At 46.4% G+C, this 16,879-nt stretch overlaps 1 protein-coding gene across 3 annotated transcripts; it reads right to left on the bottom strand.

Annotated features, from left to right (window-relative positions):
- Positions 1-702: 702 nt before the first annotated feature.
- Positions 703-15,965, bottom strand: LGALS12 (galectin 12). Of its 3 annotated transcripts, XM_051964983.1 has the most exons (10): positions 15,788-15,965; positions 7,601-7,689; positions 7,094-7,307; positions 6,152-6,271; positions 5,661-5,699; positions 5,189-5,215; positions 4,647-4,735; positions 2,290-2,440; positions 1,173-1,346; positions 703-1,082 (listed from the first exon to the last, which is right to left on the bottom strand). In XM_051964983.1, the coding sequence occupies exons 1-9, from the start codon at positions 15,857-15,859 to the stop codon at positions 1,200-1,202; spliced, it is 948 nt and encodes a 315-aa protein (XP_051820943.1). In that variant the 5' UTR covers positions 15,860-15,965; the 3' UTR covers positions 703-1,082; positions 1,173-1,199. The 3 variants fall into 3 exon arrangements, with proteins under 3 accessions (XP_051820943.1, XP_051820942.1, XP_051820944.1); XM_051964982.1 differs by having other exon boundaries at positions 703-1,346; positions 15,788-15,963; XM_051964984.1 differs by lacking the exon at positions 5,661-5,699 and having other exon boundaries at positions 703-1,346; positions 15,788-15,962.
- Positions 15,966-16,879: the final 914 nt, after the last annotated feature.

The following is a 16,879-nucleotide window of genomic DNA, read 5'->3' as shown; positions in this document are numbered from 1 at the left end:
AAACTGTGAGCTGGTGCAGCGCTACCAGCAGGCCGAGAAGGAGATGGAGCAGGTGAAGAAGGCTCTGGGAGAGCTCATGGCAACCAAGGCGGCCTTCGATGCCCGCGAGAGGCAGCTGCGAGAGGCAGCCTAAGGAGGCCTGGGAGGGGCCCTGGCGGCGGCAGTGAGCCCGCTCTTCCGGGGGGCAGAGAGGGGCCTGCCTGTGGCCCCTGGCCCAGCTAGGCCTGCTCACAGGCCTCTCTGAAGAGTTGCAGAACAAACCTTCAAATAGAACTATTAAAGCAGATTCCTAATGAAAACCGCCTTTGTTCAGTGAGCCCCAGTCCCCAGCCATGGCCGGGAGGAGGGACGCTCAGGATTGCAGAGTTAGAGCTGAAAGGGACCTCAGGGGGTGCCCTGTCCTACTTCCTCAATTTTACAGATGAGGCAACTGAGGCTGAGAGGCACATCAGTGCCTCAGGCGGGATTTGAACTCATACCTCTACTAAGGTGGGTCTCATGGGTGGGGGTGGGGGTGGGGGGATCTTCTGCAGATACCTTCAGTGTAGGGGAGGGGGGAGAATGGAGTCTCAGAGGTTCAAGGTCACCCAGTTGGTGGGAAGGAGCTGGACCAGCAAAGCATTGGGGGTCATGGCAGCTGAGAAAACCAACACCAAAAGCCAGTGAGATTTTGGGAAGCACCAAGTGGGCAGAGCACTGAGACTGAGTCAAGAAGCTTTTATTAAGCACCTACTGTGTGCGAGGCATTGCACTGAAGGCTGCTGGGATACTAAGACAAACACAGTGTTAGCTCTTCTGTCACCAAACGCTGTCAGGTCCTCAGATGATGGGCAGAGAATTCCTTCTGCCGGTGCCCTGGCCTGGCAGGGCCTTACCCAGAATTCCTTCTGTCTGTGCCCTGGCTTGGCAGGGCTTTACCTCAGACTGCCAGGAACTTGCCAATCCTTCTCTGTTCTGCTCTGAAAAATCATGCCAGTTCTCTCCCTGCCCATCTGACGGGCATGCATCCTCGGGGAAATGTGGGTGTTTGATCGGGGTTCCCCTGGGGGGAAGGGCGGCATCCCTGTGCCTCTGAAGCCGGGCTGGGGAACAAAGGCAGCGTGAGATTGGGGGGTCTTTTGGGGGCAGCTGACGGAAGCCCAGGCCCCCCATGGATGGGCCCCCACAGTGACCTAGGGTTAGGATGCTCCAGTGGGCCTTTAGCAGTGGACACAGTACAGCTCCACACTGCCGCTGATCCGAAGCTCCCGGAGGCGCTCCAAAGTCTGCTGTCCCAGGCTGGCTGCCCCCACTGCATTCCCATTCAGGGCTAACATGAGGCCGTTGCCCCTGCACAGGAGCAGGACCTAGGGGACAAGGAGACACTCAGGGTCTTGCTCAGGGAGCCGAGGGGAGTATCCTGGCCCGGGGAGCTGGCACGTGGCCTGTTGGGACAGCAGAACCCTGGGCTCGAGGGCTGGAAGGGGCTCCCGAAGGCGTCCAGTCCTCATCTCACACATGAACCGGATCCAGGCAGGATCCCTCCCATCCCATCACACAGTCGCCAAGTGTCAGGACCTGACGTCAAACCCAGCTCTCCCGACTCCCCTCTGCTTGGCCATATTCCTAATGATGAACTGGTGAAGTTTTGGATTTCCCCCTGTGCTGCTGTGGCTATGCCCTTCACCCACGCCGACTGCAGCCCTCCCCGGCTTGGAAGGATTGCTGTGGCTGAAAAGTTCCTCCTGTGACACTCTTGGGGACGCTCCGTGTCACATGGAGCTCTTCAGGCAACAGATACACAGCCTGAGCAGGACTCCGCCTTTTCAGTTCATTTCACGGCCGGCCTTTGAGAATCCCACCTCAGCTTCCCGTCACCAGGAAGCGTCAGTGGGAGTCGTCAGGATATTTTTTCTCTTTGGGAATAGTGATTTCTTTGGTACGGGAAACTCCCAGAGAGGGGAGCCTTCTCCGAAGCCGGGTCCGCACCTAGTCGGGAACTTGCAGCCTTGGGGAGCTGCCCAGGGCCCAGAAATATTAAGTCCCTCGCCCAGGATGGCACAGCACCAATTATGTGCCAGTCCTCCCCACTCCGAGGGAACTTCCCCATCCTCCAGAACTAACTGTTCGCTTCCTCGTAGGAATATGGGAGTCCTGGCTAGCTCTGTCTCACCAAAAACTCGCCGTCCCCATCATAAAATGAGGGTGTTAGAGTTGATGCTGGCTGTGCTACTTCCCCCCGTCCCCATATCCGTCCTTAGAGACTAAGGTTTGGGGGAAATGGAACCTCTGCCTCCTGCAACTCCTCACCTCAAAGAAGCGCCGAGGGTGAAAGAGGAAAGGGGCCGAGACGGGCTCCTTGCGGCCCCACCGGGAGATCCAAGCCAACGTTCTCTTCCTGAAGCAAGCCTCGAGCTTCACGGCGGAGTGGCTGGAATCATCCAGGAGGCTCAGAGTGAACCTGGATGCAGAAGATGGAGGAAAAGGTGGGCAGATCAGAAGGGAGCATCCTTAACTGGAACAAACTGGGAGGGTCTGGAGGGCACTTTCCCGCCCATCTGAGAGCTGATAAGTGGGGCTCCCCAGGGCTCCCCACTTGAAGCATTTCAGCAAGAAGCAGACTCAGAGGGCACGATGTCTCCAGCACGATGTAGGTCCTAAGAGACCAGCCCTCATTAAATAAAGAAAATGACACGCCCCAAATCACCTAGAACCAGCGCCAAATCTGGTGCTCTATCCATGGCAACACACTGATTTAGGTAGCAATAGTTGGCTAAAGAGGCTGAGACAACCTACAGCTTCCTAGTACCCTTCCCCCCACACAAAGAAGGGAAGAACGGACTCTCCATGAGATCTCATCCACCGCAGGCTCCAAAGGGTTAAGCTCTCCCAGCCTTTGGCAGCTGTGTGTCTGCTTGCAGCCTTGCCACAGTCCCGGGTGTTCTCTCCTGTGCCAGCTGAGGCTAAAGTAAAGTAGGGGAGAGGGGAAAGGGACTGCAACTTGGTTTCTTAAGGCAGAGGGTTTGCAGTCAAATTCTGACTCTGTAGCTTCCTGTGATCTTAAGCAAGTGATGTCTACCTCTGAGCCTCAGTTTACCCCCTAGAGAAGGAAAAGTAAGGTCCCGTCAGATCCCATGAATGGGATCTTGGGAAGTTCCTTCCCTGTTTCTCACTGTTTCTCCATGCAAAATGAAGGGTGAGGAGGAGAGGATCTCAAAGGCTCCCCTTGACTCTAGAACCTCATTGGATTTGGGGGCTGCTCCCCAGGCAGACCACAGGGAAGGTGCCGAGCCGAGGTACGGTAAATAGAAACAATTCTCCCTCCTTCCTCCTCGAGGGCCTCTGGGAGTGGGCAGGAGCAGATTGGATGCTAGACTTGGGCTCAGGAAGTCCCAAATTCCAATTCTGCTTCAGAATACTTTTACCAGCTGTGTGATGCTGGACAGGTCACCTGGACTCCCCGTCCCATCCCCCTGACCTCAGTGTCCTTGTCTATAAAATGGGAATAGCAGCAAATACTGATATGAGTTGTGAGGATTACGCGAGTTAGAGGATTGTAGGAATGACAGCTGTTATAATCATGGTTAGTGGAGAACTCAACATAACTATTCATTTCATTATTCGTTCTCTCTCCCTGCCCAGTTGGTTGCTTTTGTACAGGACAAAGGCAGACCGCAGAGGCACAAGCTGGGAGCTCATGGGATCATAGATCTGATGCTGGGAGGGACCTCATAGGCTTCCCTCTCCCTCCCCAGCTGACAGAACCGAAGCCTTTGGGAGATGATGTGACTTGGCCAAAGTCCCACAGGCAGTATGGTTTAGAGGTGGGATTTGAACTCGCGGCCTTTGACTCCAGAGTTAGCAAGCCCTCCACCATACTGCCATGTGGGGAAAGCACAGGGCACATGTCGGCGGCTGGTCTGGTTCCTCAAGATCGTCCCAGTGGGGCATCTCTCAGGAGTTGTGGTGGCCCGCGATCCCATCTCCTTGTAGCCAGGGATGAGCAGAGCTGGGCCTGGTCCATACTAAAAGCCTTCCGGGCCTGACTTGGGGGAGCCCAAGGTCACCCCTGAACAGAGAGGATGCAGCACACGCGATCCCAACCTGCGTTTCTCTGTCGAGGGCCGAGAGGCGGCAATTGTGGATCAAACTGGAGTATGGGGGGTTGGGAGAAAGTGGGGGGGTTGTGTTTAGCCTGTGAATGGTCTTCCTTTCCAAAATGCAGCAGGGGGCTCAGCCCTCCCAGGCCGGGCTGCTCAGTGGGGTCCCGGGGAGCTGCCTGCCCGCCTGCTTTGGCACCTGCCGAGTCTGGAGGCTCAGGGACCCTGGCATTTTGGTCCCTTGCTCTGAGAGAGGCAGAACTGGGCCAGGAAGGAGCACTGGCCTGGGAAGACCTGGGTCCCACCCGGCCTTATGCACTTACCTACCTGTGTGACTTTGGCCCCTTTTCTCAGCTCTAAAATGGGGAGCATCCCAGCATCTGCTACTCCCAAGTGGTCCTTAGCAGCCTTATCCTTGACTCGGGTGCCCGGGGAGAGTCCCTCGGGTGGCTGGCGTCTTGCCCCAGCCTTGCAGCGAGAGGTCCCCCCGACTTCTGCCCTCCTGGCTCTGTACATGAACTCGGACCCCCTTGGACCACTCACTTCCTGCGTCCTGCAGGTACCTACTCCTGAGGGCTGGGACAGATGAGACCTCGAACCACGATGACCTGTCCTGGCCACAGACCTCTGGGAAGAGGCCAAGTGCAGGGAACTGCCTGAAAGGACAAGGGAAGGTTACCGGGATCCCAGGAGGCCCCTGAGCCAAAGGGGGATGAGAGGCTCCCCCTCATTCCACGCAAGACCACAGCTTCTGACTGCACACTCCCCACTCACAAGCCCTTGGCAAGAGCAGCAAAGGCCTCTTTAGGCCCCAGAACCGGCTGCCTGCCCCTGGGCCTGCCTCACGGAACTCCTCCTGGCTGCCCCCCCAAATTTAGCACACATTGAGACCTGCCAGGCACTGTGTTGGGGTTACGGACACCCCCACAATCTGAGCCTCAGGGAGCTTCAGTCCCACCGGACCCTCTGCCCAGCCACAGGCAGCATCTAGCAAAGAAACTTAGCTCTTCCCCTTAAAACCCCGATCTGGGAGGAAGTCTTTCAGCCCCCACCCATCTGCCCCCCCAGGAATATTGGGTTCCCAAAGGCAGGAGGAAAGGCTCACTCACCAGTCTGAAGCTTTTCAGTAAAAAAGGCTGCCAAGGGAAAAGGAATTGGCGAGAGCGCGCCCCCTCATCTGACCAGCACCCCCACCCCATGCCCCCGGACTCAAGATGGGCTTCTCTTGCTGACCTAACAGGGTCTGGCCCTGTGCAGGCTTGGAAGCAATTCTCTACTGGGTCAAGGAGAAGAGACTTTGTGCAGAAAAGGCAAAGTTCAAGAGCAAGCCTCGGGGAGCTGGAGAGACCCCGGAGCCACGGCAGTAAGGGAAGGGGCAGCCGGACACTTGGGCAAGCTGAGGATGGTGGGAGAAGGAAGGGGCTGGCATCCGGCCGCCCTTTGCACACAGCAAGCCCTTCTTCAGGGCTCTGTGCCCTGTCCCTCCCCACTCTGAGCAGGGGGCAGAGGGAGCCCAGCCCAGCTTCTCAAGGGCTCTCGCCAAAGAGCCTGGGCCAAGCCGGGAAGCCCCTTGGTACTCACATGTCCGTCTGGGTACTCCGTTCCACCCTCCACAAAGGGCTGTGCAAGAAAGACAAGATGGGGGGGCTGTGGCAAGCAGGGGCCGGCAAACAGACTTAACTGGCCACGTCAGAGAGTCTGGTGGTTTTCCCCATGAATGGGTATATACTTTGTATATACATACATATAGGACTTATACTATATCCATATAATATATATAGCATATATTATATAGATAGATAGGACTTATGTTATATATATGTGAGACTTTGTTCAAAGTGTGGGGGGGTCTAGTCCTTTTTAATTTGTGCCCACAGAGCTCATCAATGTCCAAGAAGCCACGTGCTCCACCAGGAAAGAGCTCACCCCTTTCCTTTAGCCTTTCCTTTCCTCCCCTGTAAATCATCCTTGCCTCGGCCTCTTCTCTCCCTGTATCTCTCCCAGCTAGAAGCAGAAAGCCCCCGCGCCCACCCAGGTCCGTAGGACAGACAGTCCCACCGCAGACAAATTACATTGCTATTCAGGAATCCGACAGCTTTCACAAAAACGTGCCCATAAATGCCCAGGGTGTCCACTCGTGACAGCGGGAGCCAGTAGGGATAGTGGAGGAAGTGTTGGCCATTCACGCTCACCTGGAGAAAAAGATGGCCGGTTCCCCTGATGTCCAGGCCCCGGCTCCCACCTACCTCTTCACTTTCAGGACAAGGAATGAGCTGATCAGGAACCCCTGGTCTTCTGGGAAGGATCTCAACTGCAAATGGTGGGTATCAAATGATCCCTGCCTCCCTAGTCTATGCTGGCCTTCCCTCTGCCTCCTTCTCTTCCCTCTTTCCTCCTCCTTCCTCTTCTCTTTCTTCTTTTTTGTGCTTTCCTCTTCTTCTTCTCTCACTTTTTCTCTTCCTTCCTTTTTTCTCTCCTTTTTCTAGACATTCTAACCTCCTTTTATTTGTTCTCCTCTTCTTCCCTCCTCTCTCCGTTTTTTATTCCTCCTTTGCTTCTTCCTCCTTTTCTTCTCTCCCTTTTCCTCTTCCCTCCTTCTTCTCCTTTCTCTTCTCCTCTCTCTTCTTTTTCTTTTTTACTGGCCTCTTTCCTTTCCTTTCTCCTCCTCTTCTTCCCTCCTCCCTCCTTTTTTTCTTCTTTCTCCTTTGCTCCTTCTTCCTCTTCTTCTTTCCCTTTTTCTCTTCCCTCCTTCTTCTTCTTCTCTCCTCTCCTTCCTTTTTCTAAACATCCTGACCTTCTTTCCCTTTCTTTTTCCTCCTTTTCCTCAACTTCTTCATTTCTCCCTCCTCTTCTCTTCTTTCTCTTTCACTCCTTCCTCCTCTTCTTCTCTCCCTTTTGCTCTTCCCTCCTTTTCCCCCTCTCCCTTCTCCTTCTCCTTCTTTCCCTCCTCTTTTTCTCCTCTCACCTCCTCCCAGATAAGCCCATGGCTCTCCATCCCCTCCTTCACCTATTACCTTTACATCCTCATTTCCAAAGAGGAAGAGGATCAGGAAAGCATCCCCTCTGCCCAGGGGCAGCTCCGGCCAGCGAGCCTCCCGCTGCCATCGTTCCCAGTGCAGGGTGTTGCAGATGACATGGGGCTTATTGGTGTAGAATCGAGGGTTAAAATGAAAGGCGATGTCTGGCCGGGGCTGCAGGCTACAGCCACACTGGAAGTCGATCTGGAACCTGGCAGGGCCAGGGCAGAGAGGGATGGGAGATGGTGATCAGCCCAGAGCCCGGGAACCCCACCTGGGAAGGCTGGTGCCCGCTGCAGAGCGTCTTGGCTGGAGGGTAATAGGGCTGACTATGGGCACCCAGGCACCTGGCCTGGCCCCAGTATCCTGTTCAGCCTCAGGCAGTTATTGTTCCGGGGTCTATGGAGCAAAGCAAGTAACCTCGCCCCCTTCCCCATCATTACCTAATGGGGGGCGGTGCTGAGGAGGATGGGGCCCTCTCCATACCAGGATTGAGCTACTTACTTCTGAGCCTCAGGTGGGACCACGCCCTGGACCATGACCATCTTCCCAGCGTGAAGGCCACCAAAAATTGTTGTGACATAGGGGATTATCTGGAAAACAAAGGCATGGGTGGGGAGATGTGACAAGGCAGGAGGCAGGAGGGGCAGCTAGGTGGTGCAGTGGAGAGAGCACCAGCCCTGAAGTCAGGAGGACCTGAGTTCAAATGTGACCTCAGACACCAACACTTCCTGGTTGTGTGACCCTGGGCAAATCACTTAACCCCAATTGCCTCGGGGAAAAAAAAAAAAAGCAGGCGGCAAGGGACCCACATAGAGATGGAAAGACTAGAGAGAGATACTGAAGCTGGTTGTTTTTAAGGCAACATGCTGTAATGGACACAGAACTGGTCATGAGGTCAAGAAGAGGGGTGACCTGGAACTGTCCCCCTGGTCCGTGGTTGGTTGTTCCCTCACTCTCGAGGGGGAACAAAATGACATCACTACGCTGAGTCAGTTACAGAACACCCGACGGTGGCTGATCAGACGGATAGGAGCTCACAGTGTTCGGCTATGGGTCGGACACAAATATTCCCTATGGACATTTGGGGGGCTTCTCTAACTTTGTACGTTTCGCGTTTCTTGAGTTAATTCAAACCTACTTCATTCACAGATCCCGGGCAAGTCTAAATGACTTCTGTGACCCTCAGCATCCTCTTCTATCAGGTGGGCACAGGGCACACCTTGCAGGTAAGGGTCAGGAGAGGGTGAGGTTCAACTAAGAGCTTCAGTGTAAAGAGCTTTGCAAACTCTGAGATACAATAAAGTGCTGGATGTCGCCATTGACGTCGATAGAGGGCATTTGTGATTTTGGAAAAATCAGAGTCCGTATATGAAAAAAAAAGGGGGGGGGGGATTCTTCTGCATTTTGGTTCTCTCCTCAGTGCCCCTACCTTTCACATCTGGAGTGACGTCGATGTGCGTCATCTGCACGGGAGTGCCATGGTTCGGGAGGCCCAGTTCCCTGAGCCTGATCTTTTCAGTCCCTTCCCCTTTACATCCCAGTAGAATGTAAGCTCATGGAGGGCAGGGGCTGTTTCATTTTGGTCTGTTCCCTAGGGATTTATTAGGGTTGGATTGATCCCTGAGGGAGACAGTATGATATAGGGGGCACCGCTCTGAACCAGGAGGCAGAGTTTCAATTCTGTCTCCGACATTTATTGATTGTGTGATCCTGGGCAAGTTGCTTAGTATCTCCCAGCCTGGGTTTCCACATCTGTAAAATGGGGATAATAACACCTACCTGATGAAGTTGTTGTGAGAAGTAAAAATAACAGCTAGTATATATATATATATATATATATATAAAATGCTTTAATTTTTTATGTAATAATTCACTTATTCACAATTCACTCATTAATAAATACTATTATTATTTATTATTATTAAATAACAATATATAAAACTCTTTACCCACAGGTCTTCTCTCTCCTATTTCTCTATATTCTTATAGTCATCATTTCTTACAGGAGCAAAACATTCTATTTTATTTATGTGCCATATTGATATGCATACATTTGTTTACTTATGTATAGCACTTTGTAAATCCTCAAAACTCTGTAGAAATGCTACTTATTTTATAGCTCTTTAAAGTGTGCAAAGCATTTTACATCGGATTTCATTTGATCGTTACAACCACGCTAGAAGGTTGGTACCATTATCCTCATTATATGAAACCAGAGCTCACAAATTACTGCCCCTAGTAAGTATCTGAGGCTGCAATCCAACTCAAGTAGTCCTCCTGATTACAGATGTATCATTCTACTCCTTGTGCTACCTTATTGCCATAATAAAACCTTAATGTTTCCTGATTGATTGAGCTGAAACTTTTTCCGTGGATTTTTCTACTTCCTGGTTTTAAAAGGCAGCCTGCCCCACTGTTTCAAACAGGTTAACATCCTTGTTGGGTAGGGAGGGGGAGATAAATGGAGGCGAAAAGGTCAGTTGGTCTAGCAGACCCTTATGGGTCAGCTTGCTGAAGGCCTTAGCACTGAGAGAGAGAGTCAGAACCTTAATGCAAACAGCTGTCTGCTTCAGTCATTACCCAGCATGCCCTTCTGGCCTCTGCTGAACCAAAGTTCTACGGAGGAGGTAGTGACCATATGAAGAATAAGAACTAATTAAGGAACCCTGGGATTTCATTGCTCGCATTAATTCTTCCTTATGCCCTATGGGAAAGGAGCTCAGTCCTTTCAAAGACTTAATTCAGCCTTGGGTGATAAAGGATAAATTCAATCTTTGACTTTCCTTGGCCAATAGAACAGACAGACTTTCCTTGAAAAATTAGGAGCAAGAGAGAGAACGGATTTAGGTTTATGAAAATAAAAGTCATTTCCCAATTGATAAATGATCAAGGGAGATGAACAGGCAGTTGTCAGAGGAAGAAATCTAAGTTATCAATAGCTATATGGAAAAAAATCACCCCAAATCACTCATGAAAGCAATTCTGTAGTTCACATTTACATACATCTGACTAATAAAAATGAAGAAAAAAGGAAAATGACAAATGCTGGCAAGTTTGGTGGAAAAACAGGCACTTTGATGCTCTGTTGGTGAAGCTATGAGTCAGTCTGGGAATCCTGGAAAGTAATTTGGAACTGGAACTATACCCACAATCTCACTAAACTGTGTATGTTCTTTGACCCAGTTATACTTTAAAGAGATCAAAGAAAGAAGAAAAAGACTTATGTATGCCTTAAACTAATGAAAACACCTTGAAATAATGCCATAAAAACAATTCCTGGAGCAGTGGAACCTATGAAAGGACGGGGGGTAAAATAATTTTCTAGCCAAAGACAATTTAGAAGATCGGTAGGAAAGGTCTGTCCCACCGGGTGAGAGTGGAGTACTGTCCAGTACAGGCTGCACCAGCAAACCAGGAAGAGGCCTGGGGGGCTATTGAATCATCATCATCATCAGTGATAGCTTCTAGAGCTTTCAATCCATAGATAATAAGGGGATTGAACAAATGGTCAGAAGATTACGGGGATGTCTTTGCTAGTACTGAGGCAGGACCCTGTTTTTTGGTCTATACTCAGATCTCTGTCACAGTCCTCGGTGACAGTCTCAGAGTGAGGAGAAACATTAACACACCAGAGCTTGTGGCTACAACAAAGGGGAGACCCTCCTCACAGTTTCAGGGCAGAAAAGAATGCTTGTGGTCACTCACAGACCACGAGCACAGGCCACAAGAGTGGTAAACACAGCACTCTTTAGATCATACCAATCTTGGAAGAACTGAAAACTTCCAGGTCCTTGGAAATAGCTCTGAAAATAGCTGCACAAAACCCCTGAAGTTTAGGGATCCTGCCTCCATTGATTCCCAGGATGTGGAAGACTTCAAAAAGGATTTTGAAAATCAAGGAAGAGAAGTACAGGGGAAAGTGGGAACAGAAATGTATGCAATACAAGAAAATAATGAAAAAATGAGTCAATGATTGGTAAAGAAGGCAGGCACACACACACACACACACATACACACACACACACACACACACAAATAGTAAAGAAAATGACATTGTAAAAAACAGAATAGGTAAAAGAGGTACAAAAAGTTACTGAAGTAAAAAAAAATGCTTTAAAAAGTGGGATTGGCCAAGTAGGAAAAAAAGGCATAAAAATTCACTGAAGGAAAAAAAAACTCCTTAAGAAGTAAAATTGGCCAAGTGGAAAAGGAGATACAAAAGCTCACTGAAAAAAAATTTCTTAAAAATTAAAATTGAGCAAATGGAAGCTAAGGACCTTTTGGGAAATCAAGAAACTATAAATAAAAATCAAAAGAATAAAAAAAAGAAGTCAATGTGAAGTATCTCATTGGAAAAACAAGTGACCTGAAAAATAGATCCCATAGAGATAATTTAAAAATTATTGGACTACTTGCCAAAAGAAGAAAATCTGGGCATCATCTTTCAAGAAATAATCAAGGAAACCTTCTCTGATATTCTAGAACCAGAGAGTAAAATAGTCATTGAAAGGATCCACTGAAAGAGATCCTAAAATGAAAACTCTGAGTAATATTATAACAAAATTCAGCTCCCAGATCAAACAGAAAATATTGCAAGCAGCCAGAAAGAAATAATTCAAATACTGTGAAGCCACAGTTAGGATAACACGAGATTTAGCAGCTTCTACATTAAAGGATTAGATTGCTTGGAATATGATATTCTGGAGGGCAAAGGAGCTAGGATTACAACCAAGAATCACTTACTCAGAAAAACTGAGTAGAATCCTTCAGTGGAAAAAATGGACATTCAATGAAATACAAAACTTTCAAGCATTCTTGATGAAAGGCCAGAGACAAATAGAAAAATTGACTTTCAAGTACAAGAGACATATAAAAAGGTAAATAGGAAAAGGAAATCATAAGGGACTTAATGACGTTAAACTGTTGACATTCCTACATGGAAGATGATACTTCTAAGTCATAAGAATTTTCTCATTATTAGAGCAGTTAGAAGGAGTATACATAGAGGACAAAGGTAAGAATTGAGGATGAAGGGATGATATCTAAAAAAATAAAATTAAGAGATTAGAGCAGAAGGTACTGGGAGAAAGGGGAAGGAAGAGCTAGAATGGGGGAAACTATCACACATGAAAGTCACAAGAAAAAGTATTTATAGTGAAGGGGGGAAAAGGGAAGGTGAGACACACTTATTGAACCTTACCTCTTATTAGATTTAGCTCAAAAAGGGAATAATACACACTCCATTGGGTATAGAAATCTATCGTACCCTACAGAAAAGTAGGAGAGGAAGGGGAAAAGGTGTGTGTGGGGGGGGGTTAAAAAATTGGGCAGAATTGGGGGAGAATGTAATCAAAAACAAAATATTTTTAAAGAGGGACAGGATAAAAGGAAAGAGAGAATAGAATAAATGGGGGGCAAATGGGATGGTAAAATATAGTTAGCAATAATAATTGAAAACAATTTTGAAGCAATTTTCTCTGATAAAGACCTCATTTCTCAAACATATAGAGAATGGGAGTCAAATTTATAAAACTAAGAGCCATTCTCCAGTTGACAAATGATCAAAAGATATGAACAGTTTTCCAATGAATTAAATCCAAACTATCTATATCCATATGAAAAATGCTCTAAATCACATTGATTGGAGAAATGCAAATTAAAACAATTCTGAGGTACTACTCATAGCTAATGACAAATTGACAAATGTTGGAGGGAATATGGGAAAAATGAGACATTAATGCTCTGTTGGTAGAGCTGTGAACTGATTCAATCATTCTGTAGAACATTTTGGAACTAGGCCCAAAGGGGTAGAAAACCATAACTACTCTTTGACCTAGCAATATTAGGACTATATCCCAAAAGAGATTAAAAAACAAAAAGGAAAAGAACCTATAAGTACAAAAATATTTATAGCAACTCTTTTCTGGGGGCAAAGAATTGGAAATTGAGGGGATGCCCGTCAATCGGGGAATAGCTGAACAAATTGTTTTATGGGATTGTGATGGAATACTGTTGTACTAGAAGAAATATTGAGCAAGATGCTCTTAGAAAAACCTGGAAAGACTTTCAGAAGCTGAAGCAAAGTGACATATACTGTGTACAAAGTAACAGTAATGTTGTAGGATGATCAGCTGTAAACGACTTAGTGATTTTCAAGAATGCAATGATCCAAGACAACTCTGAAGGACTTATGATGAAAAATGCTATCCATCCCCAGAGAAAGAACTGCTGATGTCTGACTCCAGATTGAAGCGTACTTTTTTTAAACTTAATTATTCTTGAGGGGTTTTTTTGGTCTATATTTTCTTTCACATATGACTAATATGGAAATGTTTTGCACGACTACACATAACTAACCTATAACGAATTGCTTGTCCTTTCAATGGAGGGGTGGGGGAAGAAGGGAGAGAATTTGGAATCCAAAGTTTTAAAAATGGATGTTTGTTAGAAATAATTTTTATACATAACTAGGAAAAAATAAAATACTAAATAAATTCAGAAAAAAAAAAGATGTAGATGTATACAAATATTTGTAGAAACTCTTTGTAGTAGCAAAGAACTGGACATTAAGAATTAATATCAATTAGGAAATGGCAGAAAAAATAATAGCATATGTATATGATAGAATATTATAGTGTTGTAAAAACGCAATTATATCCTAAGTAATAAGAAACAGTTTCTACAAAAACAACAATACTGAGGACAACCAAGTTTGAAAAAGTTAACAAACAAACAAACAAACAAATGAAAAAAAGAGTTAAGGACTCTGAGCAATGTAGTTACCAACTATAGTCTCAGAGACCTGATAAGGAAGAACATGTTCCCATCTGGATGGGGAGATGATGGACTTATTATGCAGAATGAAGCACATTTTGAGGGGAATGGCCAATATGGGAATTTGTTTTGCTCAACTATATGCATATATCTTATCTATGTGTGTATGTATGTACACACACAGAGGTTTGTTTTCCTTTTTCAAGGTGGGAGGATGGCTAGAAGAAACAAATAAATGCTTGATAATTGAAAAGTAAAAGATTGGGAGCAAATCCTGGCAGAGGAAGAAGAATTTTCTTTTTCTCACCAAAAATATGGAATCACAGAATGTTAAAGCTGAAAGGAAGCTTAGAGATCATTTCATTTAATCTCTTCTGCTTTCATATGAATAATGATTCTCTCTAGGAGAGGAAGAATAGAATAGTTGGGATCGTTGGCTTTGAAGTCAGAAAGTTCTGAGTTCAAACTTTATTTTTGACACTTACTGACTCTCAGTGGCTGACTCATAAGCTGCTCCATCCCCCACCTTTCCCCAGTTTTGAAAGTAGAAGGAGTTTTGCTCACCGATCCACTGCCCAGAGTGGGAAAATGTAAATGATCACTTTATCTCTTTAAGACTCACTCTCTTTGTCAGCAAAATAAGGTGGATGGTCTAGATATTAGAGGTGTCCCTTTCTACTTTAAACCTATAATTCCATGATCCTTCAACCAGATGCCAGGAGTCTGAAATGCTTCTAGGAAGGAGGAACACATAAGTCACTAACACTTAAATAAGAATTAGAATGACAAGAGATCATCTGTTTAGAGCCAAAGGGGGCCTCAGAGATCATTTAGTCCAGTGCTATTTACCACATAGTCATCAGTAATCTTTCAGCTTGAAAGATCCCTAATGATGGGGGGATTTATCTCTTGGACTTGCCCAAGGTCACACAGATAGCAATAGCAAGAGTAATAACTTAATTAGCTTTAAGGATTGCAAAACATTTTCCCAAGGTCTCTTAGGAGCCTCAGAACAACCTGCTGGGGACGGGAACTGAAAGTATTATTATCTCTATTTTATAGAGAATACTGAGGCTGAGTGGCTAAGTCTCTTCTGTACAATCATAAAGAATTTAAGTGTCGGGATTTAAATTTCTGTTTTGTTATAATATTAGGAACTCTTGAGAATTTTGTCTTTGTTAGGGTAGTTAGAAGGGTATACATAGAGCATGGGTTCAAGTTAGCTTTTGATGTACTGACATAAAAAAGAAATTAAAAGGTGAAATAAGGATTATACTGGGAGACAAAATGGGGTAAATTAGATCACATGAAAGGCACAAAAAAATTATTATTACTCATTACTATTACACAAAAATAATTATTATTACTGTAGAGGGAAAGAAGGGAGGGGAATGAGATTTTTTGAATCCTAATCTCATTAGATTTGGCTCAAAGAGGGAATAACATATACCCCTTGTTGGGTGTAGCAATTTATCTTATCCTATAGGGAAGTAGAAGGGGAAAAGGGAAAGAAAAGGTAAGAGGAAAGACTGTTAGAAGGAAGAGCAGAAGTAGAAAAAGAATGGAGTGAGAAAAGGGAAGGAGAGGGGCTGTTAGAAGGGAGGACAGATTGAAGGGGATCAGAAGCAAATTTCTCTCTTCCTGCTTCCAAAACAAGCACTCTCCTTACCCTGCCTTGTGATTTGAGCCAAGAGTTGAGATGGGAACCCAAGATCCTGCCCCTCAACTCCAGATTCAAGGTGCTTTCCACTCCACTGAATACAAGGTCTGCTTAGAGCAGGACAATCCTCCATAGCCACCACCACTGATGGTGGGAAGAGGATAAAGTTGTCCTACTTCCCATTATTCATTACTAGAATTTGGGAGGTTAGAGAGCTTGCCACCAAGAGTTCCCTGGCCAGGGAAACTACTCACCGGGTAAAAGATTGGTGGCTGCAAGATGAAGCTGTCAGGAAGGGGGTCCAGACCTCCTTCTTCTCGCCACATGGAGGGTGAGTGAGTGTGGAGCCAGGTAGCTCTCTCTCTCTGAGGCTGCTCTATCTGAGACTGGGAGCTGTTGGGGCCAAGGTCAGCCCCGCCAACCTGATTGACTCACGTCTCCAGGGACTGGCTCTGAATGTATCCAAAGCCCTTTCTCCCAGCTCTTGGGCTAGCCCATTCCCTTCAGGGTCCTAATGCCCTTTGTAGCCTCTGGCAAGAGCTGCGATAGCTGTTTGGCTTGGAAGGCCTTTCACAAATCAGCCACACTCCTCTACCCACTCCTGGACCCTTCCTCCACTCCCCATCTGCTAAACCAACTTGGAGAACAGAGAATCCCAGATTTAGTTCTTACTGCCCTACTCTCTCATTTTACAGATGGGCAAATGGAGGCCCAGAGATTTCAATTCAATTCTAGACATCTTAAGTGACTACCATATGTCTCTCTTAAATAGAGAACTGAGTAAAATTTATAATACAAGTAACTCCCTAATTCATAAATGGTCAAAGTATATATAAACAAGCAGGTTTCAGGCAAAGAAATCAAAGCTATTTTAAAAATTTATAACAATATTCTAAATCACTATTGATTAGAGAAAGACATATTAAAATAATTCTGAGGTATTACCTCGTCTCTATCAAATGATGAATGTTTGAGGGGAGGTGGAAAAATTGGAAAACTGCCACATTGTTGGTGGAACTGTGAGCTGTTGGAATCTTTACAAACTGCTAACTCATTAGAGTTGATAGATTATTGATCTGATCTTACAAGAAGATGTTTTGGGCCAGAACCTGAAACAAGGTACTAAATAGAACTAATTGATACAATGCTTGTGCTCACACCTTTACTCATTGGAGTTCACAAGTATGGGAGATTCACAAAGTAAACTTTGTAACTTTGTGAATTCACACCTCCCTTGGGTGTGCCTCCAGAAGGAGTCAATCTTTGGGAGATCATATATAAAGAGACCCTTAGCTTCAGGTTAGCTAGTTACTTTGAGGGAGCTTCTCTGCTACGCAAGAAGCAGG

Source organism: Antechinus flavipes, chromosome 6 (genome assembly GCF_016432865.1).
Source record: "Antechinus flavipes isolate AdamAnt ecotype Samford, QLD, Australia chromosome 6, AdamAnt_v2, whole genome shotgun sequence".
In the NCBI taxonomy this organism is placed as follows: domain Eukaryota; kingdom Metazoa; phylum Chordata; class Mammalia; order Dasyuromorphia; family Dasyuridae; genus Antechinus; species Antechinus flavipes.
This window is presented reverse-complemented; position numbering and strand designations above follow the sequence as displayed.

What these genes read in the sequence shown, in the direction of transcription:
- LGALS12 (XM_051964983.1), bottom strand. Translation starts at nt 15,859, where the DNA reads ATGTGGCGAGAAGAAGGAGGTCTGGACCCCCTTCCTGACAGCTTCATC. An exon ending in GTCCCACCTGAGGCTCAGAA is followed by an intron (nt 7,308 to 7,600) that starts GTAAGTAGCTCA and finishes TGGCCCTGCCAG; the next exon opens with GTTCCAGATCGACTTCCAGT. An exon ending in ACCCTCGGCGCTTCTTTGAG is followed by an intron (nt 1,347 to 2,289) that starts GTGAGGAGTTGC and finishes CTTGTCCCCTAG; the next exon opens with GTCCTGCTCCTGTGCAGGGG.